This window comes from Ictidomys tridecemlineatus, chromosome 5 (assembly GCF_052094955.1).
Source record: "Ictidomys tridecemlineatus isolate mIctTri1 chromosome 5, mIctTri1.hap1, whole genome shotgun sequence".
NCBI classification, from domain to species: Eukaryota; Metazoa; Chordata; class Mammalia; order Rodentia; family Sciuridae; genus Ictidomys; species Ictidomys tridecemlineatus.
This window is the reverse complement of record NC_135481.1, coordinates 172,356,195-172,376,600: the sequence shown is the minus strand read 5'-3', so window position 1 is coordinate 172,376,600 and position 20,406 is coordinate 172,356,195. Positions and strand designations below refer to the sequence as shown.

The 20,406-nt window shown below is 36.8% G+C and overlaps 1 protein-coding gene across 4 annotated transcripts in view; it reads right to left on the bottom strand.

Annotated features, from left to right (window-relative positions):
• Positions 1 to 20,406, bottom strand: part of Dnaaf9 (dynein axonemal assembly factor 9) — a 143,900-nt gene that overhangs the window by 78,287 nt on the left and 45,207 nt on the right. For all 4 annotated transcript variants that reach the window (XM_005320523.5, XM_078051495.1, XM_040276267.2 and 1 more), the window contains exons 8-12: positions 16,836 to 16,934; positions 11,064 to 11,119; positions 8,357 to 8,492; positions 3,536 to 3,617; positions 2,048 to 2,084 (exon numbers count right to left, since the gene is read on the bottom strand). In XM_005320523.5, the coding sequence (XP_005320580.1) occupies positions 2,048 to 2,084; positions 3,536 to 3,617; positions 8,357 to 8,492; positions 11,064 to 11,119; positions 16,836 to 16,934 (410 nt within the window). The remainder of the gene's footprint in view (positions 1 to 2,047; positions 2,085 to 3,535; positions 3,618 to 8,356; positions 8,493 to 11,063; positions 11,120 to 16,835; positions 16,935 to 20,406) is intronic.

The following is a 20,406-nucleotide window of genomic DNA, read 5'->3' as shown; positions in this document are numbered from 1 at the left end:
AGGAAGAGGAAGAAACAGGAATTTGAAAGTGGGAAGAAACACAAAAATAATCTGGTCTAATTCTCTTAGAATGGTGGAAGCAAGCAGAGTCTCTTGAGGTGAAGTGGACTATCTAAGGGCACAGAAATTCATGGCAGACCTGAACTCGGCTCTACTTTCGGCCTGGTGCCTTTCTGCTGTGACACATCACCCTGCTTCAATTCTTCCTTGGTTTCTGCACCTCCATTTCACAGCCAAGAGATTTTAGTTGGGTTGAAAAAGAAAAAGGGACAGAGTGTTCCATAGCAAAACAACAACTTCAGAGAGTAACATATCCTTTAGACTGCTGGCCAGAGCAGAGGGTCTACCTAGTAGGAAGGGACCTGGCAGGGACACTGTCAATGAGCTTTGCAACTTCCAGGTGAGGACACAAAAATCCTCCATACCACCACACTAGGGTAAAGTTTTATAATGGTCAACCCCAAAGACATGTAAAAATATCCCCTTCCCTGGCTTGACTCAAACATCAGTCAGTCCAGCATTGGTCAACTTCCCTTCTTGGCCTTCCTTTACACAGATCCTAAGACAAGAGCCCTATACACAGGCCAATACCTGGTTACTGACCCTTAAAATGGACTTGGTAGTGCTGCTGTTTCCTTCACTAGGACTCCACAAGGCCCAAGTTCCACCAGCTCTGTGACTCTCCTGACTTGGGCATAAGTACCTCTTAATACTAGGTCCCGATGCAGAGACCCAATGAATTTGGTTTAGGCAAAATGTCTAAAGGTCTCCAGAATGAAGATCCTGGGCAGTGACTAAGCACATCTGTCATTGAGGCACAAACAGGCACAAAGCAAGATTACACCCACCAACATATGAAAAAGTGGTTGGATTGCTGCTAAAGTGAAAAAAAAATCTGCAAAACAAAACTTTCTAGGCACTAATTAAAACAACAACAACAAAAACTTTCTAGGCATTATAATTATAGTTAAGAGTCTCATGCTTAGGCTGGGGTTGTGGCTCAGCAGTAGACTGCTCACCCAGTATGTGTGAAGTACTGGGTTTGATACTCAAACCACATAAATAAAATAAAATAAAATAAATAGATAAAATAGTGTTTATTTATCTATTTATAAATAGATAATATAAATAAATAAATAAAATAGAGTTTATTTATTTATTTAGTTTATTGTGTTTATCTACAATGAAAAAAAGTATTTTAACAAAAGCCTCATGCTCTACTGATCAAGCTAGCCAGGCAACTACAATTATAGTTAAGCAAACCTAAACGCATATGGAGTTTTTTTTTTGTTTTTTTTTTTTATAGGAATAAGACTCTTTTTTGGGACTTCCTGAAGGGAGACACAGCACTTACCTGCACTATACTTTTCCCAATTCAGGTTTGTGGGCCCTGCCCTAGAGATTCTGATTCAGTGGTTATGAGAATGAGTAAGGGGAACCTATATTTTAAAGAGATCCTTAGATAATTCTTTGACTTGTCACTGCTGGTCTTTAAGAAGTACTAGTGGTCAGAAGAAGTTTATTATGATCGTATTTCTGAAGGAGTATACTTTTTGAAATTCAGCAGTTTCAACATTAATGAGTTTATTTCCTTTCTTTGGTTTTCTGCTGAGAAGGGTCATCACTAGGTAAGGCCTTTCTAAAGTTGCACAACTGAGATTCAGACTGCAGATGTTTCACCAGCCTGAGTGTCAAGTCCAGAGAACACACTTCTCAGGCTACATGGAATTTCAAAGAATCTTCCAATGTATTTCAGATTATTTTACTTTTAGATAAGCCCCAAATTAAAAATGCACTATATAGAAAACATATGAAGGGAAGTTACGTCATGTAAATGCATGGTGTGCAGATAGGAAGACTCTGGAGCTCCAGAAAAAAGAGCAGATGGCAAAGCTGGCAGGATCCTCTGATATGGATTCCAAGCTGACAGACAGGTGCTGGGGACCACCTGGGAAACTATGTAGAAATGTTCACTTCATAACTAGATGTCCTAATCACTGATAATCTCTATAGGAAGTACACAAATAAGACAAATATGAAGACTTACATTTGTTCAGTTTTCTTGGGCAGCTTGTCACTGCCACCTGTGAAAGAACACATGTATTAAGAATGTGACAAGAACACAGAATATGCAAACACTATATAAGGAAGTGGAAATGATCTATCCATCTATCTATCTATCTATACATCTATCTATTGTGGTACCCAGGATTGAAGCTAGAGGTGCTCTTCCACTGAGGTATAACCCCAGTCCTTCTTGTTTTTTTCATTTTGAGAGAGGGTCTCACTAAGTTGCTGAGGCTGGCCTCCAACTTTTGATCCTCCTGCATCAGCCTCCCGAGTTGCTGGAATTACAACAGTGTTCCATCTCACCTGCTTAATTTAATTTGAAGACATTACCAAGAACTACATTTATTTTTCTTTTAAGTTAAATACAGTATAAGCACAAAACAACAATGGAACCTGGCTTCTTCCACTATCCTCCTGGACCGTCACCCTGACATTTCCTACTTTTACATCCTACTTAGCATCACTACCTAAACATCAGAGATGTGCAGAATCTTAGGCTCCAGAATTTTTATACTTTTAAAACTTTGAGGTAAACAGGCTCAGTTCTGTTTCTTTCTTAATTTTATTAATTATCTGACTCAAGATAATTTTTTTATAGGAATGAGACTTTTTATTGGGACTTCCTAAAGGGAAGGGCATTTTTCCAGAGTTTCCTGGCTTATTTGACAATACCCAGGAAAAAAATCTGGCTTCTGATGTACTCTATCTTCTGGGTCCACATTCATTTTTTTTTTTTTTTGTGGGGGTGGGGGTATCTGGGATTGAACTAAAGGGGTGGGGGTTTCTGGGACTGCACTCAGGGGCACTCAACTTCTGAGCCACATCCCCAGCCCTATTTTGTATTTTACTTAGAGACAGTGTGCCTTGTCATTGCTGAGGCTAGCTTTGAACTTGAGATCCTCCTGCCTCAGCCTCTGGAGCCGCTGGGACCATAGGCGTGCACCACTGCGCCTGGCAACACATTCATTCTTTAAGTTATGCCTGCAGTTTCTGGATACCCCAGAAAGCAGAGAGGCTCTAGTCAGCCTGGCCTTTTTGGATAATGCCACATCATGTGCCCAGCTTGTGGGTACTCTTCTATTATGGCCCCATGTCACATTTCTCACAACAGTCAGGTATTCACCCAGCTAAGTCATTCATATTCCATATAGCCATTCATATTCCATGTAGCCCATATCTCCTACTAACTCAAACTAGATCTTCTTTATTTGACCTTTCTTCTGACACCGAGTCCAGGGTCTTACACAGGGTTAGATCTCTAAACCATAGGTTGAACCAATGATTTTGCTTCTGAAATATTCTGTGAGTAATATGTTAGACACAGCAACTCCCCAGAGAGGGAGTAAGAGTCTCACAGATTGGTATCATAAGTTTCTAAGCAAAGTAGTGAATTTTATGTTAACTTCTCATCCATGGGAGAAACCATTTACTAGGTAAGTTAATGAGATGATTTCCAAGGACTTACCCAAGTAAGGAATGTGAGTAGCTCCAAAAAAGTAGGTCCTTGAACATGCAAGAGGTCCTTTTGGTGAGACACACTGTGCTACCTGCATGTCAGAAAATATTAAAAATAAGAAAAGTAGCAGAGACTTAAGTATGAACTGCTAGAGAAATAAAAAGCATATAATCAGTGGAAATAAAGCTTATTTAACCAAAACTGATTTATTATTATTATTTTTTGGGGGGTACCAGGGATCGAACTCAGGAGCTCTCACTCAACCACTGAGTCACATCCCCAGCCCAATATTTGTATTTTATTAGAGACAGGATCTCACTGTGTTGTTTAGCACCTCCCCATTGCTGAGGCTGGCTTTGAACTTGCAATCCTACTATCTCAGTCTTCTGAGCCACTGAGATTACAGGTAGGCACCACTGCACCTGGCTTGATACGTTATTTTTTAAAGAAACAGAGGAGAAGATCACCTTTAATTCTGCTTTTTCCAAAAGTATCTTTTCTGTGTGTATATGTAGGGTCTCCCTGTTCCACTCTTGGCTATAATGTGAGGCTGCTGTCAGCTACTCAATTAGCTCATTATGCTAATGAATTCACAATTCAGAAGGAAAAACATAAAAGGTGTTTTGACGGTCATTAATATTCAATCCAGAGCTTTCATGTAAAGACCTTTGCCCACAAGATAGGCAGAGGCATGGGGCAGCTATAAAATCAGGAAACCCAGGTCCCCACCTTCATTTGGATTTCATCTTTGAATATAGCCCTTGTAGAAAAGAAAGTAAGTTTTTCTAGGTTTTAAGATTTTTATTATTCTTTCCTGTTAAGATGTGCATTTATAGACTGGGGCTGTAGCTCAGCGGCAGAGTGCTTGCTTAGCATGTGTGAGGCACTGGGTTCGATCCTCAGCACCACATAAAAATAAACAAAATAAAGACATGCTGTCCATCTACAACAAACAAAAAAATTTTTAAAAAGATGTGCATTTATATCTATATAAATATCTCTAGATATAAATGGATGTCCAATATCTCGTGTAGGTTCCTAGGAGAGCAGGTACGAAATAAAAAACATGCCATCATAAGAAAAAAGGAATGTATTAGTATAATATGTAAAAAATAGCTAAATATTCATGACTAATCATTTCTTCTAATTAAGGAAGTCACATGAGAATACATAGCATCTTACCATAATACTATGAATCCAAGGTACAGATTTGAAATGAGAACTTCTTCTCTTTAATATTCAGTATAGTGAATGTGATCAATATTGCCAATGACAATGAAGGAAAACTCATGGTACCTACTCATAACTGTTGGCTAATACATTTTTTTTTTAAATCTAGGGCTATTTCCTTAAAGCATGTTTCTTGGGTTTCCAAGTTCTTCCATACTAAAGGTTTTTTTTTTTTTAAGGTGCCATGTGTTTTAAATCTGCTTCCTTAGGTCATATCATAAATTTGAGTCAGCACATATTAACATCAGATTTACTTAAAAAAGTAAATTGAGACAATTTCATATATAATGTAAAATTGCTTAAGTTATCTGGGTTTACACATTTTACATGGCACTTATTAATTGTAAATTATTCACAAGTCACACAAAAAAGGAAAAGATGAATATATTACCTTGAAATACAACTGTTTTTTCTCTTTACATTTTAGTTTGAGAGGTTTTTACTGATTCATCATTTTCAAGGTCACTGATTCTTCCCTTGGATATGACTAATCTACTGATAAATCCATCAAAGGCATTTTTAATTTTCATTATAACTTTTTTTGGTTCCAGCCTTTCCATTTGATTCTTTCTTAATTTCCATCTTCCTGCTTAACATTATTCATCTACTCCTACATATTGCCTACTTTTCCATTAGAGCCCTTCACATATTAACCGTAGCTATTTTAAATTCTGTGTCCAGGGCTGGAGACATAGCTCAGTAGTACAGCATTTGCACAGCATGTATGAGGCACTGGGTTCCATCCCCAGGACTGCAAAATGATAATAATAATAATAGCTATTATCATCATCATTATTATTTTTGTCCGAAAATTATAAAATATGAGATACAAGTTGGTTCTGAGGGTCACATTAGCTTTTCACACCATGTTTTTTATTGCCTTTTAGAATACTTTGTGATTTTTTTTGTTGTTGTTAAAAGCCAGACATGATATATTAAATAATAGAAACCAAGGGAAATAAGTCTTTAAATGTGAGATTTTATGTTAACATGCCTAAGAGCTGGGTTCTGTTCAATGTTTTCTGTAGTTGTAAGTGCCAGGTGTTTTGATTCCTATACTGTCCTTAGATCTGTCTCTCTTGTTATCTTTGGGTTTCCCTATGAATTCCCCCTTATATACTCTTGTGCCTTGCAGCTATTAACCACCTGCTATTAAATTGCAGACCTGCTGCAGTGGTGCTAAGGTAATGGGGTAGGAAAAGCATTCTATAATCTTGCGATTAAATCTCAGTCTTTGAATGGGCCTGTATATGCAGGCTTTGACCTTTACAAGTGTTTCTTAGCTCTTTTCCCTCTCTCCTAGGTGAGTCAGGAAGGCCAGAGTGTGACAGATCAAAGAAATGCCCTTTTCTCCAATGGAATAAGGTTTGGGTAAAATTGTTTATCCTGGAATGTAGGTTTTGCTATTGAGGCTTTTGTTATTATTTTGCTTATATTTCAAAACAGTTACTCTTCTTTTTCCCCTACCAGTCATAAGAGAATTGGTTTGTTTTGCTCTTTACCATGTGAACCTGCAAGGGTTCAACTAATATAACCCATGGAATGTGACAATCCTATGTCCCCCAGGAGTTTCTCACTTTCACACTAGTCCACTTTCTACCTGCAGAATTTCACTACAATTACCATTTAAGTGTTCCCACAAGTTTGTAAAATCAGTGGTTTCTACTGCAGGTACGGAGACACTGGCTGTAATTCTCTGGATTTACCTATCTCTCTAGATTTCAGAGTGGCAGTTTGCCTTGAGACCTTAGTTCTCTGATGAATCCAAGAAAAGTCATTGATTTTCAATTTATTTGGCTTTTTTCTTATAAATATAGGGATAATTTCCAAGTTCTTTACACATCAGAGCTGAAACTGAGAGTCTTCTCTGAATCTTACTGAAATCTTAACATGTTAGAAGGCCTCCTCCAACATTGTGTCTGTCAGTGGTGAGCAGGAGGATCTGCCTCCTCATTACTACCCAGTAGGAGTGCAAATCCAGGTTCTCCACTCAGCTGCTACTGACAATTGGCATGCGCATGTTGGGGGGGTTTATATCAGGGGGAGCTCAGGTTCCCCACTCTGCCTCAGCTGATACCATCCCAGAGTTTGGAGGGTAACAAACACTATGGTAATGAAGGGGCCTTGCTACTGCTCAGTGGTGATAAAAGTCATATGATTCCCCATTGGCCACCTGTGATACTGCCCCAAGAAGAGCCCTCTTGCTATATTGTGGGGTGGAAGAAGCTATTATTGTTATTATTTTGCAGTCCTAGGGATGAAACCCAAGGTATTACACATGCTATGCAAATGCTGTACCACTGAGCTATGTCTCCAGCCCTGGACAGAGAATTTAAAATAACTATGAAGTTCAGGCTCCCCACTGGGCCTTCTATGACACTATCCTGAGCAGAATATGGGTGGGGATGGCAGCTCACCCCAATCTGGCAAACAAGGAAATCTAGGGTCTCCACTCAGCCTGTGTGGGGAGGGTTGGGGCAGAGGTGTACTTTTTCTGCAGGGCTTGTATATAGAGCAGTTATTATCTTAAAGTTTTCTGTCTTACTAGGCTGTACCTTTTCTGATCCTCTGAATATATCTGGATATTCTTAAATATCCACTCTGGATATATGGAAATAAAAAACATAAGAATTCACTACCATCTTATTTCCTGAAGTCTTTAGCCATCCTGCTTCCTTCTCTGTACCTTTCAGAGTATATTTGTGTTTGTTTTATATGAAAGGTCCCATGTTTTTAGTTGTATTTAATGAGAGATAAAGCATGTATACACTATACACCATCTTTGTAGAAGCAGAAGTCAGAATCGTCTCCTATATTTATTTAATTTGTGTATTCAACAAATAATATTACACAGAGAAGCCTGTTCCATCTGGCATTTTCTGTGTATTCCAAAACTACTCAGGGATTTAAAATGGGGTCTGAGCCTCCATTGACAGAACAGCAAAGTCCTGAAGCCCATCCTTTCTGGTAGCTCTATATCCTGAGCTGGCTCAGAGGCAGTTCCAGAATCATAACTCAGAGAGACTAAACTATATCACCTGGGTCACACATTCTCCAAGTCTAAATTTAAAAAATAACAACACCTACAACTCTGGCTTTCCTGATAGCCAGAAACATTTTAAAAATATTTAACATTCCATTAAGATAGCATAAATGTTTACATTTATGAGTCCCCACATTCAAGTTCAATGATCTCTTTTAAAGAATGTAGCAGACAACATACTATCAAATGCAGAAATCTCTCTGGCACTCTCAATAAGAGAACAAAGATCATCAAGGTTTATGATCTTAAATATAAGCCAGAACATCACAAATTTAGGCTTGGTGTGACTATTAAAATTGCTTTTAATCTTTTTTACTTCAAATACTTCAAAGTTAAATGTTTTCAAATCACATCTAGTACTAATAAATATTGTATATTTATTTTTATATTTTATAAATAAATGTTATATATTTTAAAATAAATATAAATGTGTTTATATATACATAAAACATATACATACAGTTTCCAATCATTTTTCACTTTAAAATAAACGTCAGACTCAGGGTTAAATAAATGCACTAACTGTCCAGCAGGCACCAGGCAGTCCAGCCACTCACCATGTGTTTAGCAAAGCTCCCACCAGGACCAGTGTTGCGTACCAAGTGCCCTTCAGAAGGGAAGTTAAAGTTTCCAGCATTCAAGTTTTCTCGAGTTGAGTGATTACCAAAGAGTACAAATGGCTGCCGATTAGGGCTAGAGCAGCAAGAAAAAGATGTGATTAGAAAACAGATTCCTATGACCTGAGTGAATTCTTGGATTTTTCTGATTGATGTCCTGAACCTAATGTCCTGGACTGATTGGGAAGGGATGCCAAGCGACTCTTACTAATGACCCAAAGGGATTAGTCATTGAAGAACATAACTATATCCACACTAGACTTATATTTTCAACTTAACCTACCTTTTGAGGAACAGTTCCTTAAAAGTTTATGTGCATAATATAGTGATGAAGCAAAACCCTAGTTTTATATGACAGTATTATAATAGAAATACAGGTTTTAAAGCATGATAGTGGCTGTGATCAGACTAGGCAGACAATAGAGCAATTACCAACTTCTGAGTAACTTCAGGTGGAAAGGATAAGAGGAGGGTTGCAAATAGTTTCATTATCTGTCCATCCTCTTACTCCCTCTCTCTTGGCTGAATTCTACCTCCCTCCCATTTTCTGCTCACTCCTCATTCACTCTAATCAACCCCTCCTCAGTCATTTCATTTATAGAGCTGTTGTAAAAGTCACCAAGTGACTTTCACATGAATTATACTATGGCAAACCCAAAGGATTTGTGCTTCCTCACCCCCTAAATCAAATCAACCTCTTGAAAACCATTTATTTAGTTTCCTCCAACCACATGGCCATAACCCCTAATCCCTGCTGCCATCCTTTCCTCCTTTAATAACTGCAATGTTTCCTGGTTCACTGCATCCACCCTTACCCTTCTATAACCTATTCTCCAACAGTGATAATATATATACTTTGTACTGGGAATTGAAACCAAGGGGGGCTTTACCACTGAGCTACATCTCCTGGTCTTTTTATTTTTTATTTTGAGAAAGGGCCAAGCTAAGTGTCTGAAGTTCTCACTAAGTTGCTGAGGCTGGCCTTGAATTTGGATCCTCTTGCCTCGGCCTTCTGAGTTACTGGGATTACAAGCACGCACTACTGCACCTGGTTGTGATATTAAACTTTTAGATATGCAAAGCATTCACTACCTGTTATTCTCAGGAGAAGTACCAAAATTTTGCAAATGGCAAACAAGGGTTTGTAAGGTCTAGTCGATGTCTTCATTTCCATGCAAGGCAGTTCTCCTCCAACTCCCATATTCCAGGATATTTCATGTTTTTTATGTCCTTTATGTTCTTGTTTCAGGACCTCTCATCTTTTCCCTTCTCCCAATTATCTCTACTCATTGTTCACATCTCTCCCAGAGGAGGCCAGACTCTCTTCACAGTACCATCAATGTTCTTTTCTCTTTCATGGCACTAATCAGAGTTCACAATGATATATTTCTATGTGAGTTTATTTAATTAAGGTCTTATTTCTTCAGCATACTACAAACTCCATGAGAGCAGAAAACATATTTGGTTTATTTATTTTCTTAACCATGTACTTCCCTTCCTTGATATATTGTAGTAAATATTTTTGATGGGAGATATATTTTAATAGATAGTTTTCTTTATCCCCCACCCTTTCCTTAAAGTGCTCTTAATGTGTGTTGTATAGAAAAGTCTTTGCATTTCTTTTCATTCCCCTTGAAATAGTTAGTACCTTAGGCATCAAGTAAATAGGGGCTTTGAAAACTAAACATGACTGATTTTTCTTCTGAAACTTAATTCAAGCTAAGTGATATTTTGGGCAGAACAAAATGAGTCTGAATCCCCCCAGGGTATTTTGTTTTACTGTTAGAGTGGACTGTGATTGAGGGAAGAAGAGAGTAAAGATCTATCTTCTTCTTTTTTAAAATTTTAATATTTATTTAATATTTAATATTTATTATTTTTTAGTTTTCGGCGGACACAACATCTTTGTATGTGGTGTTGAGGATCGAACGTGGGCCACACGCATGTCAGGCGAGCATGCTACTGCTTGAGCCACATCCCCAGCCCAAGATCTATCTTCTTTATCCATCAGAGGAAGCACTTCCTATTGATCATGACAAAAATGAAGGAAAAACTTTGGAACACTTCCTGTTTCCCTCTTCTTCATGAGGAGACCCTTTTACTCCCCACAAACCACTATTGTTCTCCTGCCCAGTCCCTGAATTTTTATTCTTGTTTTCCTAAGCTAGGGACAAGGAATCAAAATCCCTTCATTTAGATTTTAGCAGGCTCTAATGCATTTAAAGCTAGTTTACCTGGGCATGGTAGCGCACACCTGTAATCCCAGAGGCTCAGGAGGCTGAGGCAGGAGGACTGCAAGTTCAAAGCCAGTCTCAGCAAAAATCAAAGCACTAAACAACTCAGTGAGACCTTACAAAATAAGGGTGGGGATGTGGCTCAGAGGTTGAGTGACCTTGATTTCAATCCCCAGTAACTCCCCTCTACAAAATGCTAGTTTACTATAAAATTACAGAAAAATAAAATACATATTCTTTAAAAAAGCGGTGAAACCAATGAATTTACAGGGTACAGGATTTCTTACCCTGTGATGACTAAAGCCATACTCTTCTGACTCTAGGTTCTCTAATTGAATGCTCCCAAATTTCACCTTGCTTGTAAGTTCCACTTTTGCTATCACCATTCACACTTCTTCCCTTGGGAACCTTACCTGTTTTCAGTTATATGGCTGGAGATCATTCCATGACTGAAATAACTTCTGAATGGCTAAAAAGAAAACAATATTGTATATAAGAGCACAATTTTATAAAATAATCAGAAATCCTTCATACATGTATATATGTGCGCGCGCACACACACACACACACACACACTCAAGAGAGCACGTAGAATGTATGTGTGAGAAAGAGAGATGTCAGTAGATTATTCTAAGAATATGGAAGGATATGTGTGGTGGATAGCAACATTAATTGGAGGACACATAGCAAAAAAAAGTGAAGAAAAAAGACAAAAGGCTGCAAAAGTAAAGAAAAATTTTCTTTTCAAATTTATAGTTTTTATTGAAAGAACACAGAACCAACCACCATCTATTGTCCAAATTGCTAATCTTGTAGGGATTTTTCCTCTTATATATAAGAAGTTTTTTTTATAAATTTCCAAAACATGAATGTGTACTAATTATAGTAAGCTAATTTAAAATGAGCAACAAGGGAGAATCCAAGGAACACAGAAGTACAATGACAGAAGTTTCCTGGGAAACCAAATAAATAATTCTCAGCTTTTGGATACACAGCATTAGGCTAAACACTAACCAAAGCAAACACACGGGGTCTAGTGTCCAGAGAGTTCAAATTTTCAAACAGCAATTATAATACCTCTAGAGAACACTTGTTGTGTGTTTTTCCAATTATTTAAACAGTATATGTTCATTGCAGAACACAATAAAAACCACCATTGTAATCTCTAAGAACTATTAACATTTTGGTACATTTTCTTTGAATCTTTTTTTCCTTCTTTTTTTGAGGGGGGTGGGAGAGTACTGGGGATTGAACCCATGGTCTTGTGCATGTCAGGCAAGTGTTTTACCACTGAGCTACATCCCCAGTCCTTTGTATTTTTTATTTTTATTTATTTATTTATTTTTGAGACAGGGTCTCACTAAGTTGCCCAGGTTGGCCTCAATCTTGCAATCCTTCCCACTGAGATGGGTAACTGGGATTAGAAAGATGTGCTGCCACACCTGGCCATTCAAATCTTTTTTCTATGGCACATTCATAGACTCTATATGATTATACTTAAGTGTATTAAGTAGTCCTCTATTCTTGGAAATTTATATTGTTACTAACTCTTCTATATCAAGATTAATAGTGTAATGAATAACTTGGAGCTCTGAATATTTCCTAAGACAGCTCTAAAACAAATAGGCAGAACTATATCACCAAACTGTTTTTCAAAAGAGTTTTGTCAATGTACACCTTCACTTACAATATCCAAGTGTGTCTATTTCTGGGTCTCATCATCAGCACTGCCTAAGGAATGGTTTAAAGAGATTTGCCACATTGATCAATGCCACAATGATCACTATGTTCTATTTTATATCCCTCTTAAATTTTTTTTCAGATTTTTTAAAATTGTTGATGGACCTTTATTTTATTCATTTATTTATATGCAGTGCAGAGAATTGAACCCAGTACCTTACACATGTGAGGCAAATGCTCTACCACTGAGTCATAATTCCAGCCCTTTATATCCTTTTGACTATTTTTTTGGGGGCGGGGTACAAGGTATTGAACTCAGGGGTGCTTAATCATTGAGCCACATCCTCAGCCCTTATTATATTTTATTTGGAAACAGGGTCTTATTGAGTTGCTCAGGGCCTCACTAGGTTGCTGAGGCTAGTTTGAACTCGAGATCCTTCTGCCTCAGCCTCCTGAGTCATTGGGATTACAGGCATGTGCCACCTATCCCTTTGATTTTTTAATGAAATACAATATTTTTGATATGTTCAGTGGCCATATGGATTTCTCTTTGTTACTTATATATAGTTTAGATATTTATCAATTAGAATTTTGGCATTTGTGTTATTAATTTATAATAGCACTTTTAAAATAATAATAGTTGAAATTTATTATGGGCTTCCCATGTGAACTGTGAAAGACACTTCAATTACTTACTTTTAAGTAATCCTAATAACAACCTATGAGCTTCATAGTATCATCATCTCCTCTCTACAGATGAGTTGACTAAGACATGAAAAGTTAATTGACTTGACCAAGACCACAGAGCTAGCGAATTACATAGTTGGGATTTTAACTGAGTAATCATAGAGAAAAAAGATAAAATTAGATCTGTATCTCACACCATACACATCAAAAATCCCTTGTGGATTAGTGACCTAAATGGAAAACATTAAACCATGCAATACTAGATGGTGAATTACTCTTTAACCTTCAATTAAAGATTTTCTCTGATGGAGATTGGAATAAAATTCCTTGCATGTATTATTTTGTCAAAATTATCCAACTACTATAGTATATTAAAAAAATTAAAATAATAAAAAAATTAAAAAACCTTTCTCTGTACAATGATTTAAAATTTAGAGATGATAAAAGATTGATATTTACATAAAAATAAAAATACTTTCCATAAGTAAAGCAAGTGTGATTAACATGGAAGAAATATTTGAAATATATAAAAAGAACTCCTTAAAACTAAGGGACAAAAGACCTTAAATAACAACAAAAAAACTGTGCTCTTTTGTTCAGTCAATATTGTACCAGGACTGGGGGTGCAGCTTATGGTAGAGCACTTCCTATCTATATGCAAGACCCTGAGTTCAATCCCTAGTATAGGAAAAAAAACTGCATCAATATTAAATTGGGAAGAAAAGAAGACATAAAACAAAATATAAATAACTCTAAACATATAAAAGATGTTCAACTTACTTATAAGCAGAGAAACCTAAATTAAAACAACACTGAGATACCATTTCTCATCTATAAGACTGTGGAAACAATTTTTGTATGTGTGTATGTTTGTGATACAGGGATTGAATCCAGGGCCTCACACACATTATGTAAGTGCTTTACTACTAAGCCACATCCCCAGCCTAGGAATGTGAAAAAATTTAAAAGTATGACCCTATATTCTATTGGTGAGGCTATGGAGCAACAGGCACTCTCATATCATTAAGAATGAAAATTAGTACAATCCTTCTTAAGGGGGATCTGGCAATAGCTAACATAATTGTGTATGTACTTACCTTTTGACCCAGAAATCCCATTCCTAGAGGGGTGTGTGTGTGTGTGTGTGTGTGTGTGTGTGTGTAACATTATGGAAAGATGAGCATGAAGTTATTTATTACGCACTGTTTGCAAATGGCAGACTGTTGAAAACTACCTAAATATATATACATAAGAGAGTACCTGAATAAATTAAGATTCATTTTCAAAATAGAGTATTTATTATAAATTGTAGCAAAGAAGGAGAAAAATCTCAACAAACTGATTTGGAAAGAGTTCCAAGATACATTGTTAAATGAAGAAAGCAAAGTGGAAATGATTCTTTGTTATTCTTCAATGCAAGAAAGATATAAAAATACATATCTGTTCATTTGTGCAAAGAAAATAGAAGAGATGAATCAGAAATTAAAAAGGTTTGTCACCTGTCAGAAACAAAAGTGACACTTTTTTTTTTTTTTTGGTAGTGCCAGGGATTGAACCAGCAGGGCCTCATACATACTAGGCAAATACTCTTACCAGTGAACTACATTCCCAGGTCTAGAGAGTGACACTTCTGAGTTATCTCTTTTTTAATATCTCTCATTCTTAGGATCACAGTAATGAGAAAGAAAAAAAGAATGCAAAAAGCTGAAGGGCACCACTGAAGTGTGTGAGAATTTTTAGGTCTAATTTAGGAATAACTGGAAGGAAAGAGACAGGAAGCTGAAAAACTATTTGAACTAATAATGTACAAAAAATTATCAAACTTGACAAAAACTATAAATCCACCAAACTAAGAAAAGAAGCTCAACAAAACCCACATGCAAGAAATATGAAGAAAACTGCAGCAAGGCATATCATAATCCAATTACTCAAAACCAGTAATAAAGGGAAAATCTTAAAAATCTGCTACAGGGACTTTCTCTGCTATGTACAGAGAAACAAAGATTAGGATGAAAGACTTATTAGTAACAAGGTGGGGCTGTGGAGACAGAAAGAATGGTAGAATGAGAGACATTTACCCTATATACATGTATGATTACACTACTAGAGTGACTCTGCACCATGTACAACCAGAGGAATGAGAAGTTGTGCTCTATTTGTGTACAATATGTCAAAATGCATTCTACTGTCCTGTATAACTAATTAGAACAAATAAAATTTTAAAAAAGACTTATCAGTAACAAAGTGAGAGACAGTAGAACAACATCTTTTGAGATGTTGGAAAGGAAAAAACTGTCAACTTAGAATCAATACATGGCAAAAGTATCTTTCAAAAATAAAATCAAGATTTTTTTTTCCTAGACATACAAAAACTGAAAGATTTCATCAGAATAAGATGTGAACTACAAAAAAAATGTTAAAGAAAAGTCTTTAGGGAAATAGGATACCAAATGGAAATCCAGGTCTACACAAAGGAAGAAAGAGCTCCAGAGAAAGTAACATCATGGAAAAAGACATAAGATATTTTTCTTATTCAGTAAACCTTTAAAATAGATAATTTTTAAAACAACAATAACAATATATTCTAGGGTTTACAACATAAGTAAAAGAAAATTCACACTAAGATCAACTCCAGAGGCTGGGGTGTGGTTCAGTAGCAAAGCACTTACCCAACATGTGGGCAGCCCTGGGTTCAAACCCCAGCACCACCACCAACCCACAAAAAAATCAACTCCTGCTCCAAGTGATCAGGAGGAGAAGGAGGGATTGTTCTGGGCCACCAGAGATCTGAGTACTGGTGGTAAAAGCCCAAGGTGGACTCAAGGGCAAGCTCAGGAGAGTTGTTGTTTTTTTTAAAAATTTGTTCTTTTTAATTATACTTTACAATAGAATGTATTTTGACATATCATGCATACATGGAGTATAACTTCCCACTTTTTGTGGTTATATATGATGTGTAATTACACTGGTCATGTGTTCATATATGAACATAGGAAATTTATGTCCAATTCATTCTACTGTCTTTCCCATTCCCATCCCCCACCCTTTCCACCACTCTGCCCTGTCCAATTCAGGAGAGTTCTTCTAATCCACATTGACTAATTTCTGTGACATATACACACAAAGGCACAGTTTTTTTTTTGTCTATACTTTTTGGTTCTCAATCTAGATACTTTAATTTACTCATGGAGTGTTTTAGTCTGAAACTGGTAACTTCTACTAGTGTTGTTTGCTTATAAAAGACAGTTTGGGGGCTGGGGTTGTAGCTCAGTGGTAAAGCACTCACCTAGCAAACCTAGGCCCTGGGTTTGTCCCTGAGCACCACATAAAAATAAATAAATAAAATAAAGGTATTGAGTCCAACTACAACTAAAAAATAAATGTTAAAAAAAGACAGTTTGACATTTGAAAGAGATATGTGAAGAAATTATTAACTAGTGGTCAACAGAATTTCTGGCTGACAAAGGCACCACCATACTGAAAAATGAATATACATCCAGTAGAGAAGGTGGCACAGGAAAAAAGACAAAACACCCTCAACCCATTCTGCAGTACTGGGGATCAAATTCAGGGCCTTGCTCATGCTAGGCAAATGCTCTATCACTGAGCTATATCCACAGCCCCCAAACAACTTTTTACATAGAGATTGGCAGGGGGGTGAATTTCTTTATGGCATATAATACAGTTTAAGAAAATGACAATCAAATTACAAAACAACAATAATATAGGATTGATAGTGTATTTTGGAAAAAAAATTTTAATAAAAACAACAAATAAATTAATAATTCTTTCTTTCATTGACCCTTCCCTTAACATACCTCGCCTGCCTGAGATTCTGAAAGTTCTAGCAGGAAAGGAATTTCTGTATCAAAATTAGCGAAGAAGCTAGTCCACTGATGTTCAAAAGCAACCAAATCCTGGGGAGAAAATTAAAGAGATAATATTATGAAAAAGAGGTACTTTAGAAAACCAGAGCCATAAAACTGCTACTGATCTCAAAATACCATATATTTATATACGCTGATTAAAAGATTATAGCACATAACTGATGATGCTATCACACACACAAATCTTTATTTTTTCCCTTTTTATTTTATTTTTAATTTTTATTTATTTTGCATAGAAAATCTTAAAAATATGAGGTCAAGTGAAAAAAGCCAGATGCAAAACACTACCAGGAATGTGGTCTATTTATATGCAATATCCAGATGCAAAAAGACCAACAAGAATACAGTCCATTCATATGAAATATAGAGACAGAACACAGATTAGTAATTGCTTATGGCTTGGAGTAAGGATACAGAATGACTGCAAGTGCGCATATAGAAACGTTTTGTGTTATAAAAATATTTTAAAATTTGATTGTTGTGATGGTTGCACAATTTTGTAAACTTACTAAATACCACTGAATTGTAAAAGGTTAATTTAAAAAAAAACAGTAATGACCCTCGAGCATATTAATTTATCAACCTTTGATAGAGGGAAGAACTTATTTATGAAGCACCTAAAAGATGGTGCTATGTCCAAGTGCCCAAAAGGTCACACATCATAAAGCTCTGTTTAAGTACAAATTAGCTGACCTTAGTTAGAAGTTCAGTGGGGCCAGGAATGACACAGAGCCCTCTTCTCCCTCTAATCTTCTTCTTAGTAGCCATGTGAATACTGAGAACTCTACATCCTTCCTGGTTGACTCCTTTATGTGCAGCTTCCACTCTCTACTCCGTTCCATCAGCTTTTCAGTTTCCTCTTTGCACTCATTCTTGTTCCCAACCACCACACATTGGGTTTTGCTATTAGCTTTTAAGCAATCATCAGCTAACAAAGAACATGCCAACTGATTTGCTTAAGATACTCCTCAAGTAATACCTATGCCCTTATTTTGAAGTTGCTAATAATTTGTACTTCAACTGTATAGTTATTTTCACTGCCTATCTTGCATGGTGTAAGGGTACATATGTCAGGCATCTAGCTTAACACCTTGCTCTCATTAGGCATTCTGTTTACTACAACAAGCTTTGTAGGTTAGATCTTTGCTCTCCTCCATTCTTCTCTTCCAGTGGATGATGCATAAGTACTCAGACCTATAGGCTCTATGCTAGCTATGCACTGACTCTACCACTACATAAAATAAAATAAACCTCTGCTGGGAATACTTACTAAAAACATCAATCTCACTAATGGCTTCTCTACTTAGAGCCCAGAATATTTGTAGATGGATATTTGTGTGTGCTTGTATGTGTGTGTGTGTGTGTACACACACACACATACATATATACACATATGATACACATATAAATTTCAGTAATCATTTAGGTGAAAATGTTGATATTTTCTGAATATCTTCTATAGAATATGGGATAAAGCATATATAAATATACATATATGTATATTCAATCAATGCACCACATAAAGATGTTCTGGTTAATGAGGAACCACATACATGATAGTATATATACTCTAGATGAGTAATACGCTATACCACCAAGGTTTGTATAAATTTATGATGTTTGCCCAATGAAAACTGTGCAATGATACACTTCTCAGAATGTAGCCCTGTTGTTAACTGACACATGACTATATACACAAACACACACACCCTACATGATAGAGAATTTCCTAGCTGTCCACTGGAGAGATCTAGAAGCAATGACCAAAAAAATAGCAATGACATTCCTAGCATGCAGATTGTGGTGCTGAAATACTATTTACAATGCAAATAAAAAACCCAGAACTTAATAGAGAAAAGACTAAGTCCAGGTCTGGGATAGGAATAGTACAAAATTTGTGCCTGAAACATCTTATACTTATCAGCTACTACTTGTTGAGAGCCACAGCCAAGGGGCCCCAGAAAACTTTCAGACTGCCAGCTGATGATTGGCTCACAGCGGCCCTAGCAACATCTAGCTGATTGGCTCCTCTGCAGTGATGCTCATTGGGCTGTTTCCCTGCCCTTTCAGACCACGGAGCTGCTCATTGGGGGACTTTTTTGGCTCCGCCCATGCAACCCAGCCAATCGGCCTCAAAGCAGGAGGATTGTGGGAGGTGGGGAGGCTTGTGGTTTTGGGGAGAGGCTTGTGGGAAGCCGGTGGTGGCAGTTGGGCTCTGAGGGTTTTTCCTGAGGAGCTGTTTTGTTTGGCGTGTGTGGTTCTAAATTAAAGTTCGTTTCTTTTGACAAGTGGCTCCTGATTGTGCCCAGCCAGACTGTGGCAACTACTCATCATAGTAGCTGGCAAGGAAGTTATCAAGGACTATCAGTATTATGTTAAAAGTACATATGAACCAGTCTGAAGGGAGTTCACTACCCAAAGATGGAATCACTAAAGATGATATCTTCAATGAATATAAATGTGTCAAATACGTTTAAATCTATGACTTCAAATTTATATGTATATTTTTAAAACTTAATTGGTTATTTATGAAGAATGTTGAAGGAACCAACTTTACTTTGAAAACTGATAGGTTCAGGCATTTATGCTGCTTGTCTTATATGAACTTCTCACCACTATTTATTGCAAGTTAAACATTTCTCTTTAGAATATAAATAAAGAAGGAATTACAGAATTGAAATATCACCAATGTACAATGGTGAATTAGGCATATAATGATTGAATAGCAATGGTGTTTCAACAAAGAAAAAGAGAATCAATTAAACCTTATATGCTCTTTGATAAAGAATACAATACCCATTAGGTACACCACACCTGTAATACTAGTGGCTCAGGAGACTGAGGCAGGAGGACTGCAAGTTCAGAGCCAGCCTCAGCAACTTAGCAAGACCCTAAGCAACTTAGTGAGAACCTGTCTTAAAATAAAATATAAAAAGGGTTGGGGATGTGGCTCAGTGGTAAAATGTCTCTGAGTTCAATCCCCCATGCTCAACCCTTAAAAGAATACAATACCCTTTAGGAAGGAGACTTTCCTCCAAGTATCAATTTTGAAACTGAATAAACCTTTAGATTCAATGACTAATTATCAGGAAATACAAAAGACAGAGGAAAATTTAAAGTACATCATGGAAATAAATCAACAAAATCCCAACTGAGAACAACTAGAAGAAAAATGGAATAGCTTTTTCAACAAATAGAGAGTAAGAGGATACGGAGACCAAAGAGGTAAAGGAGAACCTACAGTTAAAAATACACCGCCCCCCCCCCAAACATACACACGCTACAGGCAGAGAGTGCTAAACTATGTGTTAATGGAAGCAAACTGGATGATAAAACTGCAAGAAAAAATAAGGAGGTGATTACCAAAGAATTCATGGCTAGGCGTGGTGGTGCATGCCTGTTATCCTAGCAGCTCGGGAGGCTGAGGCAGGAGGATCACAAAGTTCAAAGCTGGCCTCAGTAAAAGTGAGGCACTAAGTAACTCAATGAGACCCTGTCTCTA